General features: G+C 36.4%; 1 protein-coding gene across 6 annotated transcripts in view; it reads right to left on the bottom strand.

Annotated features, from left to right (window-relative positions):
• Nucleotides 1–8,744: 8,744 nt before the first annotated feature.
• The window catches only part of SPIN1 (spindlin 1), a 57,979-nt gene continuing 48,449 nt past the window's right edge, over nucleotides 8,745–18,274 (bottom strand). For all 6 annotated transcript variants that reach the window (XM_035569221.2, XM_035569219.2, XM_035569220.2 and 3 more), the window contains exons 4-6: nucleotides 16,189–16,442; nucleotides 14,984–15,217; nucleotides 8,745–12,546 (exon numbers count right to left, since the gene is read on the bottom strand). In XM_035569221.2, the coding sequence (XP_035425114.1) occupies nucleotides 12,347–12,546; nucleotides 14,984–15,217; nucleotides 16,189–16,442 (688 nt within the window). In that variant the 3' untranslated portion in view covers nucleotides 8,745–12,346. The remainder of the gene's footprint in view (nucleotides 12,547–14,983; nucleotides 15,218–16,188; nucleotides 16,443–18,274) is intronic.

Here is an 18,274-nt window from a genome sequence, read left to right as displayed (position 1 = left end):
AAGCAGGGAAAAGTTCCCAGGTACCTACAGTGCCATGGGAGAAAAAGCTGTATGCACAAGGCTTGAGCTGACAGCTGTCTGTACTGGGGTTTGTGACAGATGTAACAAGCAGACAAGGTAATCCAGGCTGACAGGGAATACAGCTATAAATAATATAGTGCTTTGCGGCTCCCTCTATTTGTAACTCGCTGAAAGGCTGCCTGCAAGCAAATCAGCCACCACTTATTTCCCTCTGGTTATTCTTCCAGCTGGTAAAAACAATGATCTTGTATATGAGAAGAAAATTGCACTGCCTTCTAAAATCACTTTAGACTGTTTCCCCATTCCATAAGCATAAAAGCAACAGAGGACAGGAAAAAATAAAAAAATAAAACTTGTGTGGAAGGCTGTATGGATAGAGCACCCTGTCTATACAGAAGATAGTCACATGCACTCATATTAGCATTTAAGGAGAATTATAAATTATTAGCTGATGTGCTCTAGGTTATAAGCCTCAATGACAGTCATAATAAAGTTCTTGAAACTATATAGTGAATAGCTGCAGAACATTTGAGAAACCAAATACCTTCACCAAGAAGCTTAGTGTGATCATCTTTGTCAGGATATCACAGGACATTCACAAAAAAAACACAGCATGATATCACAGAAAGTCTTATTTTGCACCTGCTTTTGATCTGACTGTAAAGAATCTGACTGAAAGATCTGAAAGATCTGACTGTAAAGTCAGATCTGTAATACCAGCATGGACCAATATAAAAAGTTTCACATTGTGATATATCCCAAGCAGAATAGAACCTGTTTTGGCTACTAATGTTTTCTGCTACTATTCTCATTAGAGGTGCTAAAGCTATTGTGATTATTTTACTCCCTGGTTTCCATCTCCTGATAATAATGGAGCTCTTTATTTGGAACATGCGAGCCTTTCTCAGGGGAACTGGTATTGGCTAAGAGATGACACTATCAGGAAGGTTGTAAACAATACTCGTCCAGAGGAAGCCTCCTGGTAAGTCCCAGGGTAAAATAACTGAGATGAAAATTCCCCACCACAGAATATTGCATTTCTGATTTTGCTAGAATACAAGCTTTTATATATTGTGTTCACTATATTAATGTGGCATTATTTAGTTCTGTCTTTTAATTTAAAAGCAAGACTTTTGGTTTATTTGTACTCATATTGCAGAGATGATCCTACTTTCCATGTGTGTTTTGCTTCAATTAACTTTGAAGTTAATTACAATCCCGTATTTTGACAAGCTCACGAGAATTAATAAGCATATCAAGAAAAAATCGCATCAATCAAATTATGTTTTCAATGGTAGAGGGCACCATTCCAAGAAAGAGACATTGAAGAAAAGAAATGCAAGCAAAAATACGTGTATATATATATACATATACATATATATATATATATATATACACACACACACACACACACACTCAAGCCAGTGTAATTCCATACCCCTCTGGCTGCAGAACCAATGCCTCTATAAACTACATGCAAGTTAAAACATGAAAAGGTTCTGAAAGCCTGTCCAGGTATCTTCTGAATACACCCTTCACCCTCTCCTTCCACCTCTTCCACAGCTGGCAATGCTCTGAGTAGTAAAGGATTTGATCCAATAAGCATTTCCAGTAAGTAGTCTCTTAAAAGTCCAGTTATCGCTTGCAGTATATATTGTTATATACTAGCATATACTGAAAAGGTGTTAAATTTCAGTTGGGTCATAATTCTTAAGCAGTCTGTAGGGAACGTGTACCTGTGTAACACAACTGGACAAGCCATATACACATAGAGTGAAGCCGTAAGGCAAGAGCTGACTAAATGTACCCAAATGGCAGTGTCAAGTGGGTGAGGGCTTGTTGGACTTGTGTTCAGTTTAATCATTAGCATACAGTATACACAATACATCTACTTAATTATACCCTAATTTAAAAACAGAAGTGACAGACCTAATCAAGGTGAACTCTGTTTTGGCAAAATTAAATGTAATCCCTGAAAAGTCAGATTAGAAACTGACCCTTGGGCATACCACTGTGTTTAAACTGCTAGTCAGAAAGGCAGACCACTAAGGAGACACTGACAGAAGGAATACACAGACTGAAGAAAAATGCAAGTGGATTAATTAATTGCATAAATAACAACAATTGATGCAACTACGTGAAGTAGTTATTTTTTAATTCACAGCCACAGCATGGACACTGAGGAGGTCCTTTATGTACTTCACAGTACATAGTAATAAGTTTTAGAGAAGAGAGTTGTTATAATTGAGTTATTGATGAGAAAACAGTTAAAATTACTCTCCAGGGTGTACACAGTGTCTTCCAAAAGAGAAGGAAGGAAACCATCTAGATTTCAACCCAATACATTAACCAGTGACCTGTATGACGAGACCAGTGCACAAATAAAATACTGAGCCAAAAAGATTCTGTTTTGTCAGGTACGGTCTGTCAGCTAAAATAGTTATAGGGTATTCATAGCACTCCTTACATTTGACACATTTGGTACACTGTTTTCTCAGCTGGGATCAGGAGACCCAAATACATGGGTCATTATTATATAATGCAGTAATATAAATACTTCGCGAATGTTCCTTCATTAATATTCTTGGATCTACTTCTCCCTATACAAATAGAAAAATTAACCAAATCAATAACATACAGGTTCTTTAAGTTAAAATTTTGTATAATCATAGAATCACAAAATGCTTTGGGATGGAAGGGACCTTAAAGACCACCCAGTTCCAACCTCCCCTGCCATGGGCAGGGACACCTCCCACCAGACCAGGTTGCTCAAAGCCCCATCCAGCCTGGCCCTGAACACTTCCAGGGATGGGGCATCCACAGCTTCTCTGTGAAACCTGTGCCAGTGCCTCACCACCCTCTTAGCAAGTATTTTTTTCTTAATGTCTAATCTAAATCAACTCTCTTTCAGTTCAAAACCATCAGTCCCTGTCTTATTACTATTATTCAAACTGTCATGTGCCTAATAACATACTGCAGCCATCAAAAGGTGCCTGGGTTCAAAACTAACATAGCTGAGCATCGATAATTTAGCAAAGATTTACTGATTTCTTCTCGCAATCTGAAAATCCTGATTCAATCATCCTTTGTATCTAACTTCATCCTGTGTATCAACCTGGCAAACAGCATTAGGCTGTCCCAGTCCGTGCTGCAGCACACCTGACTTCCAGACAGGTTCAGTGGGGGAGCAATTCAGGGGGATGTAACGCAGCAGCAGCACAGCAATAAGTGACAGCATTTGTGCCTGCAGCAATGGAAAAATACTGAAATGAAAATCTGATCATGTTCATTTGAATTTAAACACTTCCCTCTTCATTCTTTTGCTTTTTTATTTAGTGTAATTAGACATTTCTTCGTGATGAGACCTCTGACTGGTCCATCCCTTCTAGGGTCAGAATCATCCAGCATTAATTAGATCCTGTATTTTTGTGCTTTACTGGGTATGCAGGGCAGTTCGAGACTTCCTGCAGAATCCAGTTTAGTCCCCTAATGACGCTAGCAGCTACCATCTAATCCTATTTGTTCCCAGAGCCTTTGATGGAGAAAGGCAGCCTGGCTCTCACAAAGACTTGGGTGGGAGGGACTCCAGTGTTTTGCTGGTAGCTTCAGTTGCTTTGTTTCAGTAATTTGCTAAGCACATATAAAAGTAAATGGCATCACTCTATATAAACACAACTGCTTCTGGCAAAATTCAGATAACATGCTTAAGTCATGGAAAGGACAGCCAGCATCTACTTCTGTCAACCTTGTTAGCAGCCTCTCTCCAGGCTGACTTTGAATAATTTAATTAACACAAGGATTTCAGGTGACCATTCACAGTATTGTTTCTGATTAGTTGAAAGAGTTTAGGTAACAAAGAGCTTAGACCTCGAAAACAAATGACAGATTTTTAGAACGGGAGAGGAGTCCCTGGTACCACAGAGGCAGAGCCTTCCTTCCCTCTTGTGAACCATCTTGCAAAGAGAGCACTACAGCATGGGACAGGACCAGCCTTGACCTGGCCCAATGATTAAAGGAATATTGCTTCAGAACTGGGTATGTATCTCCTTACAGCTATGGCAAAGAGCCAGTAAAAAGCTGATTCAGTTACCATTGTATCTTGCTGGAGCCTGCTGTCTCACTGCCATCCCAATGTGAGGTTCAGAATTTCAGTCAGTTGGCCCGGTGACCTCTTCACTCCACAGCACCCTTTTCTCTAGCAGACATTTCTGCACCTTTACATTGCCACGCAGCCATTTAAAATTAATGATTGATCCAAGCATAAACTTAAAAAAAAAAAATCTCAAAATCGTATTAGTTATTTCTGAGGTGCTTGCCACCGATATAATCAGATAATTTATTGAAAAACAGAGATATGTCTGAAGGCAGAATCTACAGGATTCAAATCTCTCTCTTCAGCAGTACGGTGCATTCTTTCCCTTGCTCTTTCTTGACTCAAGTGGAAAAAGTCATCAGCATCACTTATCTCTGCAATTTACATCCTGTATTGAATGCTAAAAAGGTTTTTACTTCACAGAGGAGCATCTCAACACAAAGCAGTAAGTAAAACATGGCTTTGAGGGAGATGACTGCATGCATCACATTTTCAAAAGTGAGATTTTTTACACTCACCATGCATTTCCCTACCTTCCACAACCTACTGTAGTCTGTAAGTCTCAAGCAATTTAGATTTTCCTTTTCATACTTTCAGGTTATGTCCAAGTGTATTTGTTAGCAATAATGAGCAGTAATTTAAGTTAGATGTACTTTTGTAATATGAATGTTATTGGTTGAGTTGTAAAAACTCAGCATTAGGAGCACATATGACGTTAATTTAGGCCATTTGCCTAAGCAATTTGATTATGTTTTACATATGAGAATTTCCCCGTGTTAAATTAATTCTGTGGAAGCCAAAATGATTTGAATATTCCCTCATGTACATTCTTAGACTTTTAATATAAAGACCAGCTGAATTATATTTGGATTTACACCATTAGAGAACATTGCCCATCCCAGGCTATAGTCTTTTTTCTTTTCAGCAAAATTTAAAATATTGTTTATTATATATTTTCAGCATCTTTTTGGTTAGCCATACTTTCATGCTCCTGGAACGAGCTCTTATTTTTAGTTTGTGATTCAATAGATATATGGATCCATAGATTATATTTTTTTCCTTGCTGTCAGAAATTCACTGACTCAATAAGACTAGGTTTACTTTTTTGATTTTGAGAAAAAAAACACACACACAAAAAAGAAAAACACAAAACCCCTGTCCCATAATCCTATTTTTTCATTTTATCCCTTCTTTCTGCCAGTTTCTCAGTAAATAGCACTAGAAAAGAACTTTGAAAGGCAGAACAAATATTATTTGAAGGCAGGAAACAGAATGAGTGAACAAAACATGAGATTCACAACAAATTAGTTTCATCCTTTCACAAATGAAGTGTGGGGTAAACTAGGAAAAATGTTTTCTTATAGTGCTGTTGCTATCCTTTTTACACCTCTGAGCACAGGCTCTGATTTATATTATAGATTTCTTTTACATTACTTCTACTATTGATTTTTTTTTCCTTAAAGCTTAAAAGAAACATAGAATCATGGAAAAGCCTGGGTTCTAAAGGACCACCAAAGATCTTGAGGTCCTACCTCTCATTGGGGAAAGGGAGCCTGCATGAGGTTGTCTAGCACCCTGTCCAATTGAATCTTGAAAATCTCCAGTGATGGGGATTGGGTTCTACCACATCCCTGGGGAGGATGTTACAGTGATTGATTATATCATGATAAAACCCCTCCTGATGCAGTGTGTCCCCTTGTCTTCTCCATGTGGCTCGTTATGACATGAGAGCCTCTGTCCTAGTTGTAGCCACCCTTTAATTACTGGATTGCTCTAAGGTGCCCCCCCGCCTCTTCATGGTGACTTCATGGTGAAAGACCAAAATCCTTCATACTTTCCACAGGGCAGGCTCTCCAACCTCTTTGATCATCTTTGTGGCCCTCTCCTTTGGACCCTCTCCAGTCTGTTCACACCTTTATCGAATGGTGGGGACCAGAACTGGACACAGTACTCCATGTACGGCCTGAAAAGTGTTGAGTAGAATGGGATGATCACATCTCTTAATTCCACTAGTAGCATCCCCCCTGCAGATGCAGCGCAGGATCCAATTTCCCTTCATTGCTGCAGCAGCCCACTGCTGACTTATGTTCAGCTGGTTGCCCACCAGGACCCCAGGTCCCTTTCAGCAAGGCTGCCCCCCCGCTACAGAGGTCCAAAAAGGTTGCTTTGTTTTCTAATTCATCACATTCGTGAGTGTTCAATGGACATCTGCTTTTGTAAGTTAAAAATGTCTAGGAGTTACTGAACAGTGTTTTAAAACCCATTTATTTAGAACTTTTACAGAAAGCACAACAACCAGTATTCCCAGGGCATCTGACTCCAGTGGAAGACCAAAGTCTTCATGAAGATAGTTTAAGTCGTTGTCCAACAATCAAGCTCAAGGGTATGTAGCGCAGTTCTGCTACAGTTTAGTCCAACTAGTTAGTGCAGCAAGACTAAAAACAGCAAACCAAAACCTGGCTCCAGTGTGGCAAAAGGATATTACTTTTCCTTCCTTGTATTTAAAGGACTAAAAACTCTGTCACTGAGCCATCATCCACACAAACAGTGTAAGGGAGGAGGGAAAAAAAACACAACAAAAAAAACCTCTCTCCCCTCTCAACATAGTAGCTAGTTACATGAAACAGCATCAATTTAACTTGAATTTGCACTTAAAAGTAGCATCAAGTGTGCTTTAAGTTGTGGTGACTATTTCAAGGATAATTACAGAAGAGTATATTAGAATATAACATACATGGAAAAAATACATAATGAACCATGCAGGAATATAGATGTGATATTGTGGAAGCTGCTATTCCACGCTGAAAACAATTCTCTCAGCCTGATATAATTTAAATGCAGCATGGATGCTATACATTGGATAACGATGTATGGGGACATGGAACCCTGGGCAACCTGGTCTAGTGGAAAGTGTCCCTGCCCATGGCAGGGCCAGTGGAATGAGAAGGTCTTTTAGGTCCCTTCCAACCATTCTGTGATTCTGTGACAGTTTTATTATCAGAAACAAGACTCTTAAATGTCAAGTCAAGGTGGCAAATTCTTAAGAAAAAACAAAAGAAGCCTGCTCAAATCAGATGGAAAAAGTGCATCTAAGAAGCGTGCAAGAAGTTAAAATCTTTATTATCCAGCGCTTAAGGATGAAACAACATACCTACCATTTTCTCAACCCTGTTCTTATTTCTCCTTTGAGACCTTCATTATCATAAATTGCATCAGCCCAAGCTCCTCCAAAATACCCTTACTAAAGCTTATCGTTTCCTATAAGCAATGGAATCTGCTGAAGTCATCAGTGGATCAACTGCATACAGCATGAACACTGAAAAAAAAATTTTAGATTTCAAAGTAAATATCTCACTGAGCAAAGAGGAAAAAACTTTCTTTCTGAAAACAGCGTATTCAAGGAGGAACCTGGCAGATGCGTAAATGGAGCACAGTAGTATTGAAGATGTAGCTCCAGCTAGGACTCCCACCCCCAAATCAAAAGTCTGCTGGCATTACTGTCTTCAAGACATAGATATTTAAACTGCTTGTAAATGGTCTCTTAAGCAACCAGCTTTCAAGGGCACTTTCACATTACTACAGTAATAGAGAACTAAAATATCTTTGTTTTCATGATTACTTCTTTTAAGAAAAGATAAAAAATACTATAAAACTGATGTTTCAACAGTTGTAATACAGAATAGGTTCGGGCATTAGTTAAAATGCCTGTGTATCTATTTTTAACCTTAATTTAATGTAGGCAACTCATACAGATTAACATCTGTTTTTTGATGATGCTTTTGCTCAGCCAAGTCTTAGATTCTCCCTAACTGGCAGATATACACAATATGCACAGGGACCAGTCTCTCAGGCAACATGATACAATAAAAAGGACACTGAACTAAGGGAACTGAAGAAGCTTGCGTATTCATCCCAACTGCATACTGATATTTTTCATGATGTCAGCATACATCTAATGAGCTTTCTAAACTTGGTGCCAAAATATGTATTTTAGGGTATCTATACAATACTTTCCACTGTGCTATAAAGGAAGAGGGCAGAATAAAGAAAATCTCTTCAATATTGAAAGTCTGCATTGGTAATTTACGAACATAAAAGAACAAAGTCTTCACATGATAGTCTGAAAAACCTCCATGGCTTAAGAAAACTTGCAGCATGGTGATGTTAATTCTATTCATGACTCATCACCTCTAATTTGGATCTACTTTTTAATGGAAAAAGAATTAAGCACATTAATTCAAAGCAAACAAATGTATCACTTAAACATTGCCAAATGCTTCTATTGTTCACCACCACTGAAACACTTCTTGTGTGCTCTGGAAATAGATGCTCCCTCACAGAATAGTGTAATCCCTCAAACAGCAATTTTTCTGTTTGGTAAAATACAATTTAAGCAGTATGCTTTACCATAGTGAAATTCCATCTCATCAGCATTTATACTCACTTGGAAAAAAAGACAAAGATTTAGCTTTACAACCAACCTCATTTCATAGGGTATTATACCAGCATACATGGCTAAGCATTAGAATAATAAATCTTTTTTAATTAGAAAACTGAAGAAACTGATTCTTCACAATCTGAAATCACATCACTACATTCTGCTCATGAGAACAAAGTTTACAGTCGTAAGTTGCACATAAAGGGTTTATTTTAAATGTTTTAAGGATAGAGTTACATCATAATTATAAAAATTACTTACAGAATTAAGTAACAGATTTAAAGTGTTTATACTTCTAAATGCAGAGAACAGGGAACTGTCTACATTGTTCAAAATAAAATAAAAATAATGAAACCAAGCTCTAAAGATGAAGTCATTACCTAATTTTAAAATGTGAACACGAAGACCTTTGAACTATACACATACCAAGAACCATCCAAATTGCACTAATGATGTAAAATACAAAAAGCACAGCATTTTCAAGGAACCAGAAACTGTTTTTAATGTAATTCTTTCCCCAGAAGCAACTTATCAATTCTATCTGAAGATAACACCTCCATTTTAAAATGATTTATTTAATGAAGGCATCCACCTGTTGCAATAAAAAGGGGTATCCCCAAAGTCTATTCCTACCTAGTTTAGGGTTTGGCACTCAAAAGAAAAATAAAAAATGTAGTGTTTTACTGATCAGTTGTGGTCTTATTTGTTCTTTAACAGATTATGTGGTCCCTTCAAATGCTGTATGACACATACAACTGGAAAATTACCTTCCGTTGGCACTATGCTCGTCTCACCGGTGCATTTAATCCTACTAACAACCATTAAAACAGCACAATAAGCAAATTCACAAAAAACTGAACACAAAATAAAAACAGAACAAAACCAAAACCTAAACATTTTTAACATGCAACTTTAGTTTGTTACATTGAACGTTCTAACCCTCTAAGCATGCAAAAAAGGATGGTCTGCATTTAACTTTTTTTTTCCTTTTAAAAAGTTTTACATGGCAGCCTGACATCACGCACACGCACACACACAATATACAACAATACTACAGCAGGTAAATGTGAAAGGCCAATAACTTTTATACAAAGAACCATGGCCTGTGCCATCACAAGCCCTATGTAATTTTGGAAAGTAATGTTGAACCCCTAGAACAAGGAACCAACATTTAGTTACCAGGGTAACGCAAGCACTGCATGCAGATCTGAAACATGAGCCTAAAACAAAGCCCAAAGCAGATGGGCAGGGAGTGGAATTAGTCTCAAGCCTCAAAAAGGTGGTTTAAGCTAACAAAAACAAAAAAAAAAAAGAAAGGAAAAAAGATGAAAAGAAATACCTACACAACAGACAATGGGGACATCTAAAAACAACCATAAAATTTACAGTTTATAGATTATACTCTAATTGGCATAATATGTGGTGTATTAAAGCGGCTTGCAGAAAACCCACAAATGCAAGCCTAATGCTAAAAATGTTCCAGTAGACCTAAACGTCAGACATTTCAAACCAAACCTCATATTCCTCAGATGTATAGCCCCAAATTCAGTGTACTAGGTTATTTGTGTGTCTTGTGTATAATCAATACGCTCACTCATTCTTGTGCCACAAATATCAACTTGGGCTCATGGAGCCAGGCTCAGCTTTGAGATTTACATGCAGGACTCTTAAGAGTCAATAGAAAACACATAACAGATCTGCAGGATGAAAACACTGTATTGCAAATCTGCTCACTTTGTTCAAAACACAAGGAACATTTACGACTTGGGTACTTAGAATTAAGGACTGCATTGAGAAGCTATTCACTGAAATACAATAGCCTGCCTTTGGTTGCCCATGATGAAATACTGGACATAATGCAATATCGTAGCAATGGACAAAGAATTAAGGTATCATATTTATATGGTGAGTATTTATTACCATTCAACAGCATAATGAGGCACAAGCCTTAAGGCTAAAATATGAAATCAGGCAAAAAAATGGACAGAAAGGGGCTTAAACCACTGAGTCTTCGGTATCAAGAATACCCACAGTTGAGGTCATACAGACCTATGTTCTCTGATTAACAGCACCTCTCCTGCATCCTTCCACTAATGGCATAAGGGTGGATATCAGTGTATTCGTTCCTTCCATCAGCAGTGCTGATCTTCACAAACTGCATTTCTGTGAAGCAGTTCTTTGAAACTTGCAGAGCTCTGCCTTAATGTAACATGACAATTTTGTTGCTGTGCTGATCGTTGTTACCATTCTGATACTTTCAAAAGCTGCCACACTTAAACAAAAGAAACAAAACAAACAAACAAACAAAAACACACACACAAAAACCAACCTTAATCTTCATTTACAACTATCTTGCAAGATTAAAACCGTGAAAGGATTTTGCTGTTGTGGGCTGCTATTTACATCCACAATCTAATGCAGATGACTGAACCACTGAGACTGCCTATAGCTTCCATTAGATAGTACACCACTGGCATGCAGAACTCTAGTGTTCATAGAATGAAATTCACGTTAACAGCATACCTCAAAGCAAGTACAATGTACACCACAAAAGGCAACAGGTTTAAGCTGTAGATTTGTCCGGACACTCCTTATGTGGGAAAGCCAGAAAAAGAATAAGTTGGGAAGATGCCTTCTTAAAATAAAATGGTTAGAAACAAACAAAAAAAGAAATCAAACAAATGACAACCAAAAAAGGAATGCAACAGATTGAGCAGAAGGCAACAAATGCCTCTCCTTCTCTAAAGTTGTCTTCAACTAAAAAAAAATTACTCCCGCCTCCCCCCTTTGAGATTGTATTTACCATGTAAAATATTAGCTACTGTTAGGCATCTAAGTCCACACACAAACATTCAGGTTGCTAGGTTTTGATATTAAATGAGACTACTGATTGCCAATGAGTAGTCTGGAGTCTTCTGAAGTAGCATATATACTGCTAAACTTGTGGCACCAAGCACTTGGGTTTTGCTAAGAAGTGTATATAACAAACAAATACAGAAATACAACATTTAGGATTGAAGGCAGCCTTGTTGCATGTATTTTACTGGTTCCTACAACTTGTAAATATGGGCCATTAACCTGCATTGTCTAATTAACTGGTTATACAGATTAAATATACTTTTATACTTTAAAGACTTTTCACTGAAAGGTGCATAAGTCAAACACTTGATATCCTACTGCCCTGTGACTACTGAAAATGCACAAGTATTTCCACGTACTGCAATTCTTAAAAAGCTGAATTTGAAATAAAGTGTAGAAACACAGCAGATTGGTGTTACTTGGGTTAGGCACTCCTTAACGCTGCACAAACTGTTCAAACTCTTCAGAAAAGTCAACTCTGTCCCAACCCTGAAAACAAGGACTGCCAGAAGCCAAGAAATTAAATTTAATGTTACAAAAGAAGGCATATCAAAATATCAAACTACACTTGCATGTGGCAGTTGAACAGGTGAGTGCAAGGTTGAAGAAAGTTAAAATCTATGAAAAATTTAGATTAATGATTACAATACTAGATCAACTTTACACAGCTTGAATTTGCAGCTGTTCTTTGCTTTTAACTCCCTCCTGCCCAGATATATTGACTTCCTTCAAGAAAAGGAGTTCTCTTACACAAAATGTGTCACGTTCACATATTTTTTTTTGTATTATTCAGAACAAAACAGTTTTGCTGGCAGAGATTGTGGGTTCGCAGGGACATTTAAGCTTTCATTTAAACTGGAAAGCAGTCAAGTCTTTGTGTCTACAAATTTTACATTTAATAGTTCCACAAATTTGGCATAAGTTCACAATGATGTCTAGGATGTCTTCACCAAATCGTAGACATAAATATGGAAATCATCATCAAACTTGATGAAATAGACTGATGGTTTGGCTTCAACTTGATGAATGACCATGCCAGTCCTTTTTGAGCCATCTTCTTTGGCATATTCCACTTGTTTGCCTACCAGGCTGTCCACAACTTCACCTGGTTCCCGTTCTGCAGGAGGTGAATCATCTGTAACACAAAAATAGTGTAAGTTGGCAGGGACTGATGGTATTTCAGTATGGAAAACAATTGCAGAATCTTCTGCAAAACTGGTAAGAAACAATCAGAAGGCTTAAATACAGAGAATGCTGAAAATAAGCTTTGTTCAGACAAGCACTTAACTGTTAGGCTTCTGGAAACCATAGCGTTCCCCCTCCCCCCTTTCAATTTTATGAAGTCAAAAACAGCACTTTGATTAAAGGGGTAAATCTATCGACATGAAGATTTACACAGAAGTTACAGAAAATTTCTGTGGATGACTGAATTTAAGCCACCAGCAGAAGGCAACATGATATCTATCTCATTAGCTGCCATACTAAACCTCCCTTCTCATTATTCAAAATTTGAATATATGCATGCCATTGCAACAAAAACACCTCTAAGATGTCTAGTAAATATAACCTCCTTATTAAAAAGGGCTTTTGATCCCATGTTGGAATAGATGCCACTAGTAAAGTGTAACCATATTATTTGTCTAGCAAAACCTTCCCAGAAATATCGTTATATTTTCAGCAATGCCTATGCCAAATGTGGATGCAAAAAGGCATGAGTTATTATATGCCAACAGGGGTTTGGTTACAAGGCAATTACAGAACAAACATGATAAGCAGTAAAAGCACCATACTTGAGAATCGGAAGCTAACCACATCACAACACACTTATTTCTCAGTTTGTCTTTTTTTTTGAATACACTTAGAATACACTTAGCTCAACTTGTGTTTTGTGTTCCAGTGAGGAATTTTCTTAGTAATGGTCCAACCTGCTGTGGCTTTTATTCTGGAAATCCTAAGCCTCTAAAATAATCTTTGTTCGTGCTTGAGTTGAGAACCCCTTACAGATTTTATCTGTTTTCTTTTCAATTCTGTGAGTTGTGAAAGAACTCCCAAATGAGTGAATGGATTGGCTTGCTGCAGTTACACTTAGATTCTTCCCCAAACTTATGAAGTTTCTCTGCAAGTTTTTATTTCAGATTCTCTATAAATGCATCATCATACATAGTTATCATCCTCTTAATATCAGCTTTATGTAAAGAGTCTTTGTCAGCCTAAGTTCAAGCTTAACACATTTTAATTTAGAAGGAATTATGCAATTTTGATCAAGTTTTAGTGTAAGATCCAGAAATGCATTTTCCCCCCCAAAAAAAGTCTTGAAATGAATTACGCTGGAGGGGAAAAAAAAAATCCCCTGGAAGTTTTAGTTACAGTACTATGGAAAGTTCTACCAAACTAACATAAGTACTTCCAGGTAGATTAAAATCTGATTTGAAAAATACTACTGGTAATATTCAATCATTGATGTAAGGACACAAATCGATCTATCTGGAAAACATCCAGATTCACAGAAGGTAGCATATATTTGAAGGGTTTTGGAAAGAGTCAAGCAGTAGACAGGTGCTTGCCTTATTTATTTAGGAACAGGAAGGTCACTTTTTTCATTAATATATGTGGCTTACGCTTTACAAGCGGCAGATATATTGCTTTTGTTAGGGCTGGGGAACAACATCTAAATAAAAGATTACTACAGACAACGAACAAATAAATGCCACTTGTTTATTTAGTCAGCAGACTGCAAGTTATCAGTAGTATGTACATCTGAAGGATTCACCAGATCAGTTTTAACTAATACTTATATAGAGCACTATATAGCCTTCCACTAGTTCACAATTATTAATTTACTTTGAAACCCAAAATCATTTGTCAGGGAATTGTTTTAAGTACATGGGAGAAATAAGTCTCTTCTCGTTTTTATACTGGCTATCCAAATCTTTTGAACAATATTCATTCTGTGAAAATCCTTCTACATAACTAGGAAAAAAAAATTCACTTCAAAATACAAGGAAAAAATATCCCTCTAATCTACTGAACTACTTTTCTTGCTAGTGTATAGCAATGTGTTAGACAAAACAAGTTTTCAAAAGGTTAGTGCTTCTTTCTTTACTGAAAGTTTTCCCACACTGAAGACACCTATCACAACTAAATTAATCTGATTATACTGACAGGCCCCAAAATATTACTCCTATAAGAACTAGTTCAGAAATGCAAATCAAGAGCCATCTCTACGATCTGTGATACTTCTTACTATACAACAGTGAAAAGCTTCTTGCTTGCCAGTTTCTATCAAAAAATCCAGAGTAGATATTTTCAGCAGAATTAGGAATACATATGTAAATGGCTTTCTTTTACTACTACTTCTGCTGATTAAAGTAAAATATGCCAACAACTAACACAGATGATCTTGGTTATGCTGTTATCTTGGTTAGCTCTCATATTATATTTTTTTTTAAAAGGGATGAACAAACAAGATCGTGTCCAAAAACAAACTCTCATGTCCATAAATAAATCATAGCCAAACATTAATATAAAAAGGTGTCACTTTCTAATAGAAAAAATGTACGTAGCCTACTCACTGGAATCAGGCATAATACGAAGGTCACCTTCTTTATAATCATCTAAAAGTTGGTACATGTACAAGACAGGATCTTTCTCATAGGTAATATAAAACCACGTGTTCATAATAGGAGCTCGAGCCAAGACCATCCCCCTCCATTCATCTTTTGAGCCATCCTCTGTCTCAAACATATGTTCGACAGCTTTGCCAATCATTGTGTCTGCCAGGTGGGCATCACTAATTCGAGATGAAGCTGAAATGACAGCATTTCGTAAGTACACTTCAAAAAACAGTTTTTCAAGATTCATGAACAAGTTTGATTGGAAGCTATTCAATTCATATATAAAAAAATACTGTCCATTCCAGAGAGTTTACTATTGAAGAAATGCAGAAGAATGTACGGTTGTTAAAATAATAAAAACATTGTATTGCCCAAGAACAAGTAATTACAATAAAAGGTAAAGGAAGAACAACTGAGGATGCAGCAATCAAGACTCTTTGTATTTTAACTAGGTACTTGACAGGGAGAAGGGCAGCCAGCCGAGAAGAGTACGAAAGACCAAACAGAGCAGTTCTATTAAGTTTTTAATGAAAGTTTTGGGACTGGTTCTCCTCTAACACCACTCTAGAGACAACTTGCTTTGCAGTCCTAAGAAACATCAGCTTAGTCCTTTCATGGGTTAGGAATTAACTAGGTTAAATACTGAACTCTTTTGATTTTGTTTGAAAAAACTTGCAGTTTAATAATCCAATACTAACTGTGAAATTTAATAAGTAATGTTATTAATCAAGTTATTTTATTCTGAAAACGCTTCCTCCCATTATTAGAAATACTTAGGGGAAGTACATTAGAAAAAATATCACTATCATACACAGAGCAGACAATATAACCAAAATGTCTTACATTTCAAATTTTAACAGAAATACCGAAGTTAACTTTTCATGAACTTGCTAAGTGTAAGACTCTAAACAAAAACTATAGAATGTACTACATATTATTTAAAGACAAAAGATACCACTGTACTCGCTGGTATCATCAAATCTTTGTGAAACCAAGAAAATTTAAATAGAACATTTAGATTACCTGCCATGTGACAAAAATGCATTTGACTAATGTAATTTAAATAGTCAGATGTTATCTTGGAGATGTCATGAAAGATTAGTAGAAAACATTTAATAGTAAATGTCCATTTATATGTATCTAGGAAAAAAAATAACACTTACCAACTCTGTCTGGAAGGACTTCAAGTGCTGAAACTCTTTCATCCTTGTGCAGTTCTAGTCCATACACACAATCAAATCCATCATACTTTATAAGATAAAGAGAGGGATTTACAGGAACTTGATCGAGAACTGTGCCCTTCCATTGTGTTACAGGTCCACTCCCTTCTTTCCATCCATGCTGTATTCTGCAGCCTACAATGTTTCTTCGTGGCTGAGAAATAGGTTTGCTTGGTCCCACATTGTTTCTATGCTTTCTGTACACAGATACAAACATAATATTAAACAAGTACATATCCAAAATTCTATTCCAGACAACAAGTGTATACTTTGTTTTAGGAAGATATAAAGCATATCATACTATTGGAAAAAAATTGAAAAGTAGTGGAACACTTTTGACACGCTTTAGAAGGTCAGTTTCATAAGCGTCCTTTCTAAAACTAGTTTGCTTAAGAACTAAGTTGCAACACTGAATGTAAAACTCACCTGAACAGGTCTCAAAGCACAAAGTTACCTGACAGTATTACGACTTTACTAACTCGTTGCTTTCTCTGTGGAATAGTATTCCCTTATACTAGGGGAAGAAATTGGTGGAAATATAACTGCTGGTTGACTAAAATTCTTTCATGGCTTTTTCTTTCCTCCCATCACTTGTGGTTTCAATTTAGGTTCCTTTTGCACTTAAATATATTTTTAACTCCAAGACATGTCAGAAACAACATTCCTCTAGCACTCCTTTTTATTGTAACACAAGAAAAATGATATGAAATAGTAATAGCAATAGAGGCGATACTCTTTAACATAGCAGAATGATTCAATATATTTTTCTGTTTTTCCTTTGTATTTTCATGGAATTTGCATGGCAATTTCTTCTGTTGAGTATCACTTGTTCTGATCAGTGGGCATGTAAGCTGGCTTGAAATTTCAAATCACGGAAAGCTTTATACAAAGCTTTATTCTATACTGTTATTAAAAACATTAACTGACAGTTTGGAAAACAAATAGGAGAAGCATCTGAACAATGTAACGGCATACAGGTGATAAAAAAATAGTATTATTTCTATTTTAGCATGTTACAATACAGACTTTAATTCCTAAAATGATTATTTAGAGGGTTGCCTGATCAAAATTCTTGTGAATGTCAACTAGTTCTAAAACAAATTTTTGGATTAGTTACTACTAGTACAACACTTCATTTAAATGGCAGTCAAATATGCACACCACCAGCATTCTTAAAAGCAAATGTAAAGAATGAAAACCAATTGTGAAAAAAAAAATTAAAAAAATATTATTTCCTAGATTAGAGACAGTAACCAAACATAAAAGTCTCTGGAAATGACAAAAGCTCACAGAGCATCACACGTATGATATAAATCCAAAAAAGACCAGAAACAGTCATAACAGTGAAGTCTCACAGTCTCACAGAGTAACGCACTCACTATATGAAATTAGAATGCATATTTAGAATGCATAGAAATCATAACTTTATCAAAAACAAGACGTATCTTTTTTTTTTTTATCAGCTTGTCCCACCTCCAGATGAAGTTCTTAGCAGGAAGTTCCATAGTATTTGTCAAAAATTCCTCTTTGTGATAATTTGATTTTTTCAGCAGGATAACCGTGCTGTGTTTGTACTCCTGACTTTGAGAGCACAAATTATTATAAACCTCTGCCAGTTAACTGACAACTTTCCATGAAGTTGGTTATAATTTTACGCAGAAAGTAGAACACATTTTCAATTTTTTTTTGTGTCAGTAATACTTTACTATGACCAAACGAGAGAACTAGTTCTCGTCATAATAGAAATGAGTTTGTTTTACACGCAGCTAATTTACTTAGTTCTAATGAATCAGAGTTCTATTTTAAGACAGAATAAAACAAACTAAAGGTTAAAGAAACAGCTCATTGAAAACTGACAATAATGTCAGTTTTTGACAGTCTGTCTATGTTGCCAATTATCTGATTATTGAAAAGGGTAAATATACTGTTCAGGTTTGACCTCACAGTTGATTTTACTTTCTGCCTGTAAAGCGTAACCCTCTTTAATGCTTAAACTGTAACAATTAAATGAGAGGCTTCACAGACATTT

This window comes from Cygnus atratus, chromosome Z (assembly GCF_013377495.2).
Source record: "Cygnus atratus isolate AKBS03 ecotype Queensland, Australia chromosome Z, CAtr_DNAZoo_HiC_assembly, whole genome shotgun sequence".
In the NCBI taxonomy this organism is placed as follows: Eukaryota; Metazoa; Chordata; class Aves; order Anseriformes; family Anatidae; genus Cygnus; species Cygnus atratus.
The sequence above is the reverse complement of the archived record's forward strand: the minus strand, read 5'-3'. Positions and strand labels throughout refer to the sequence as shown.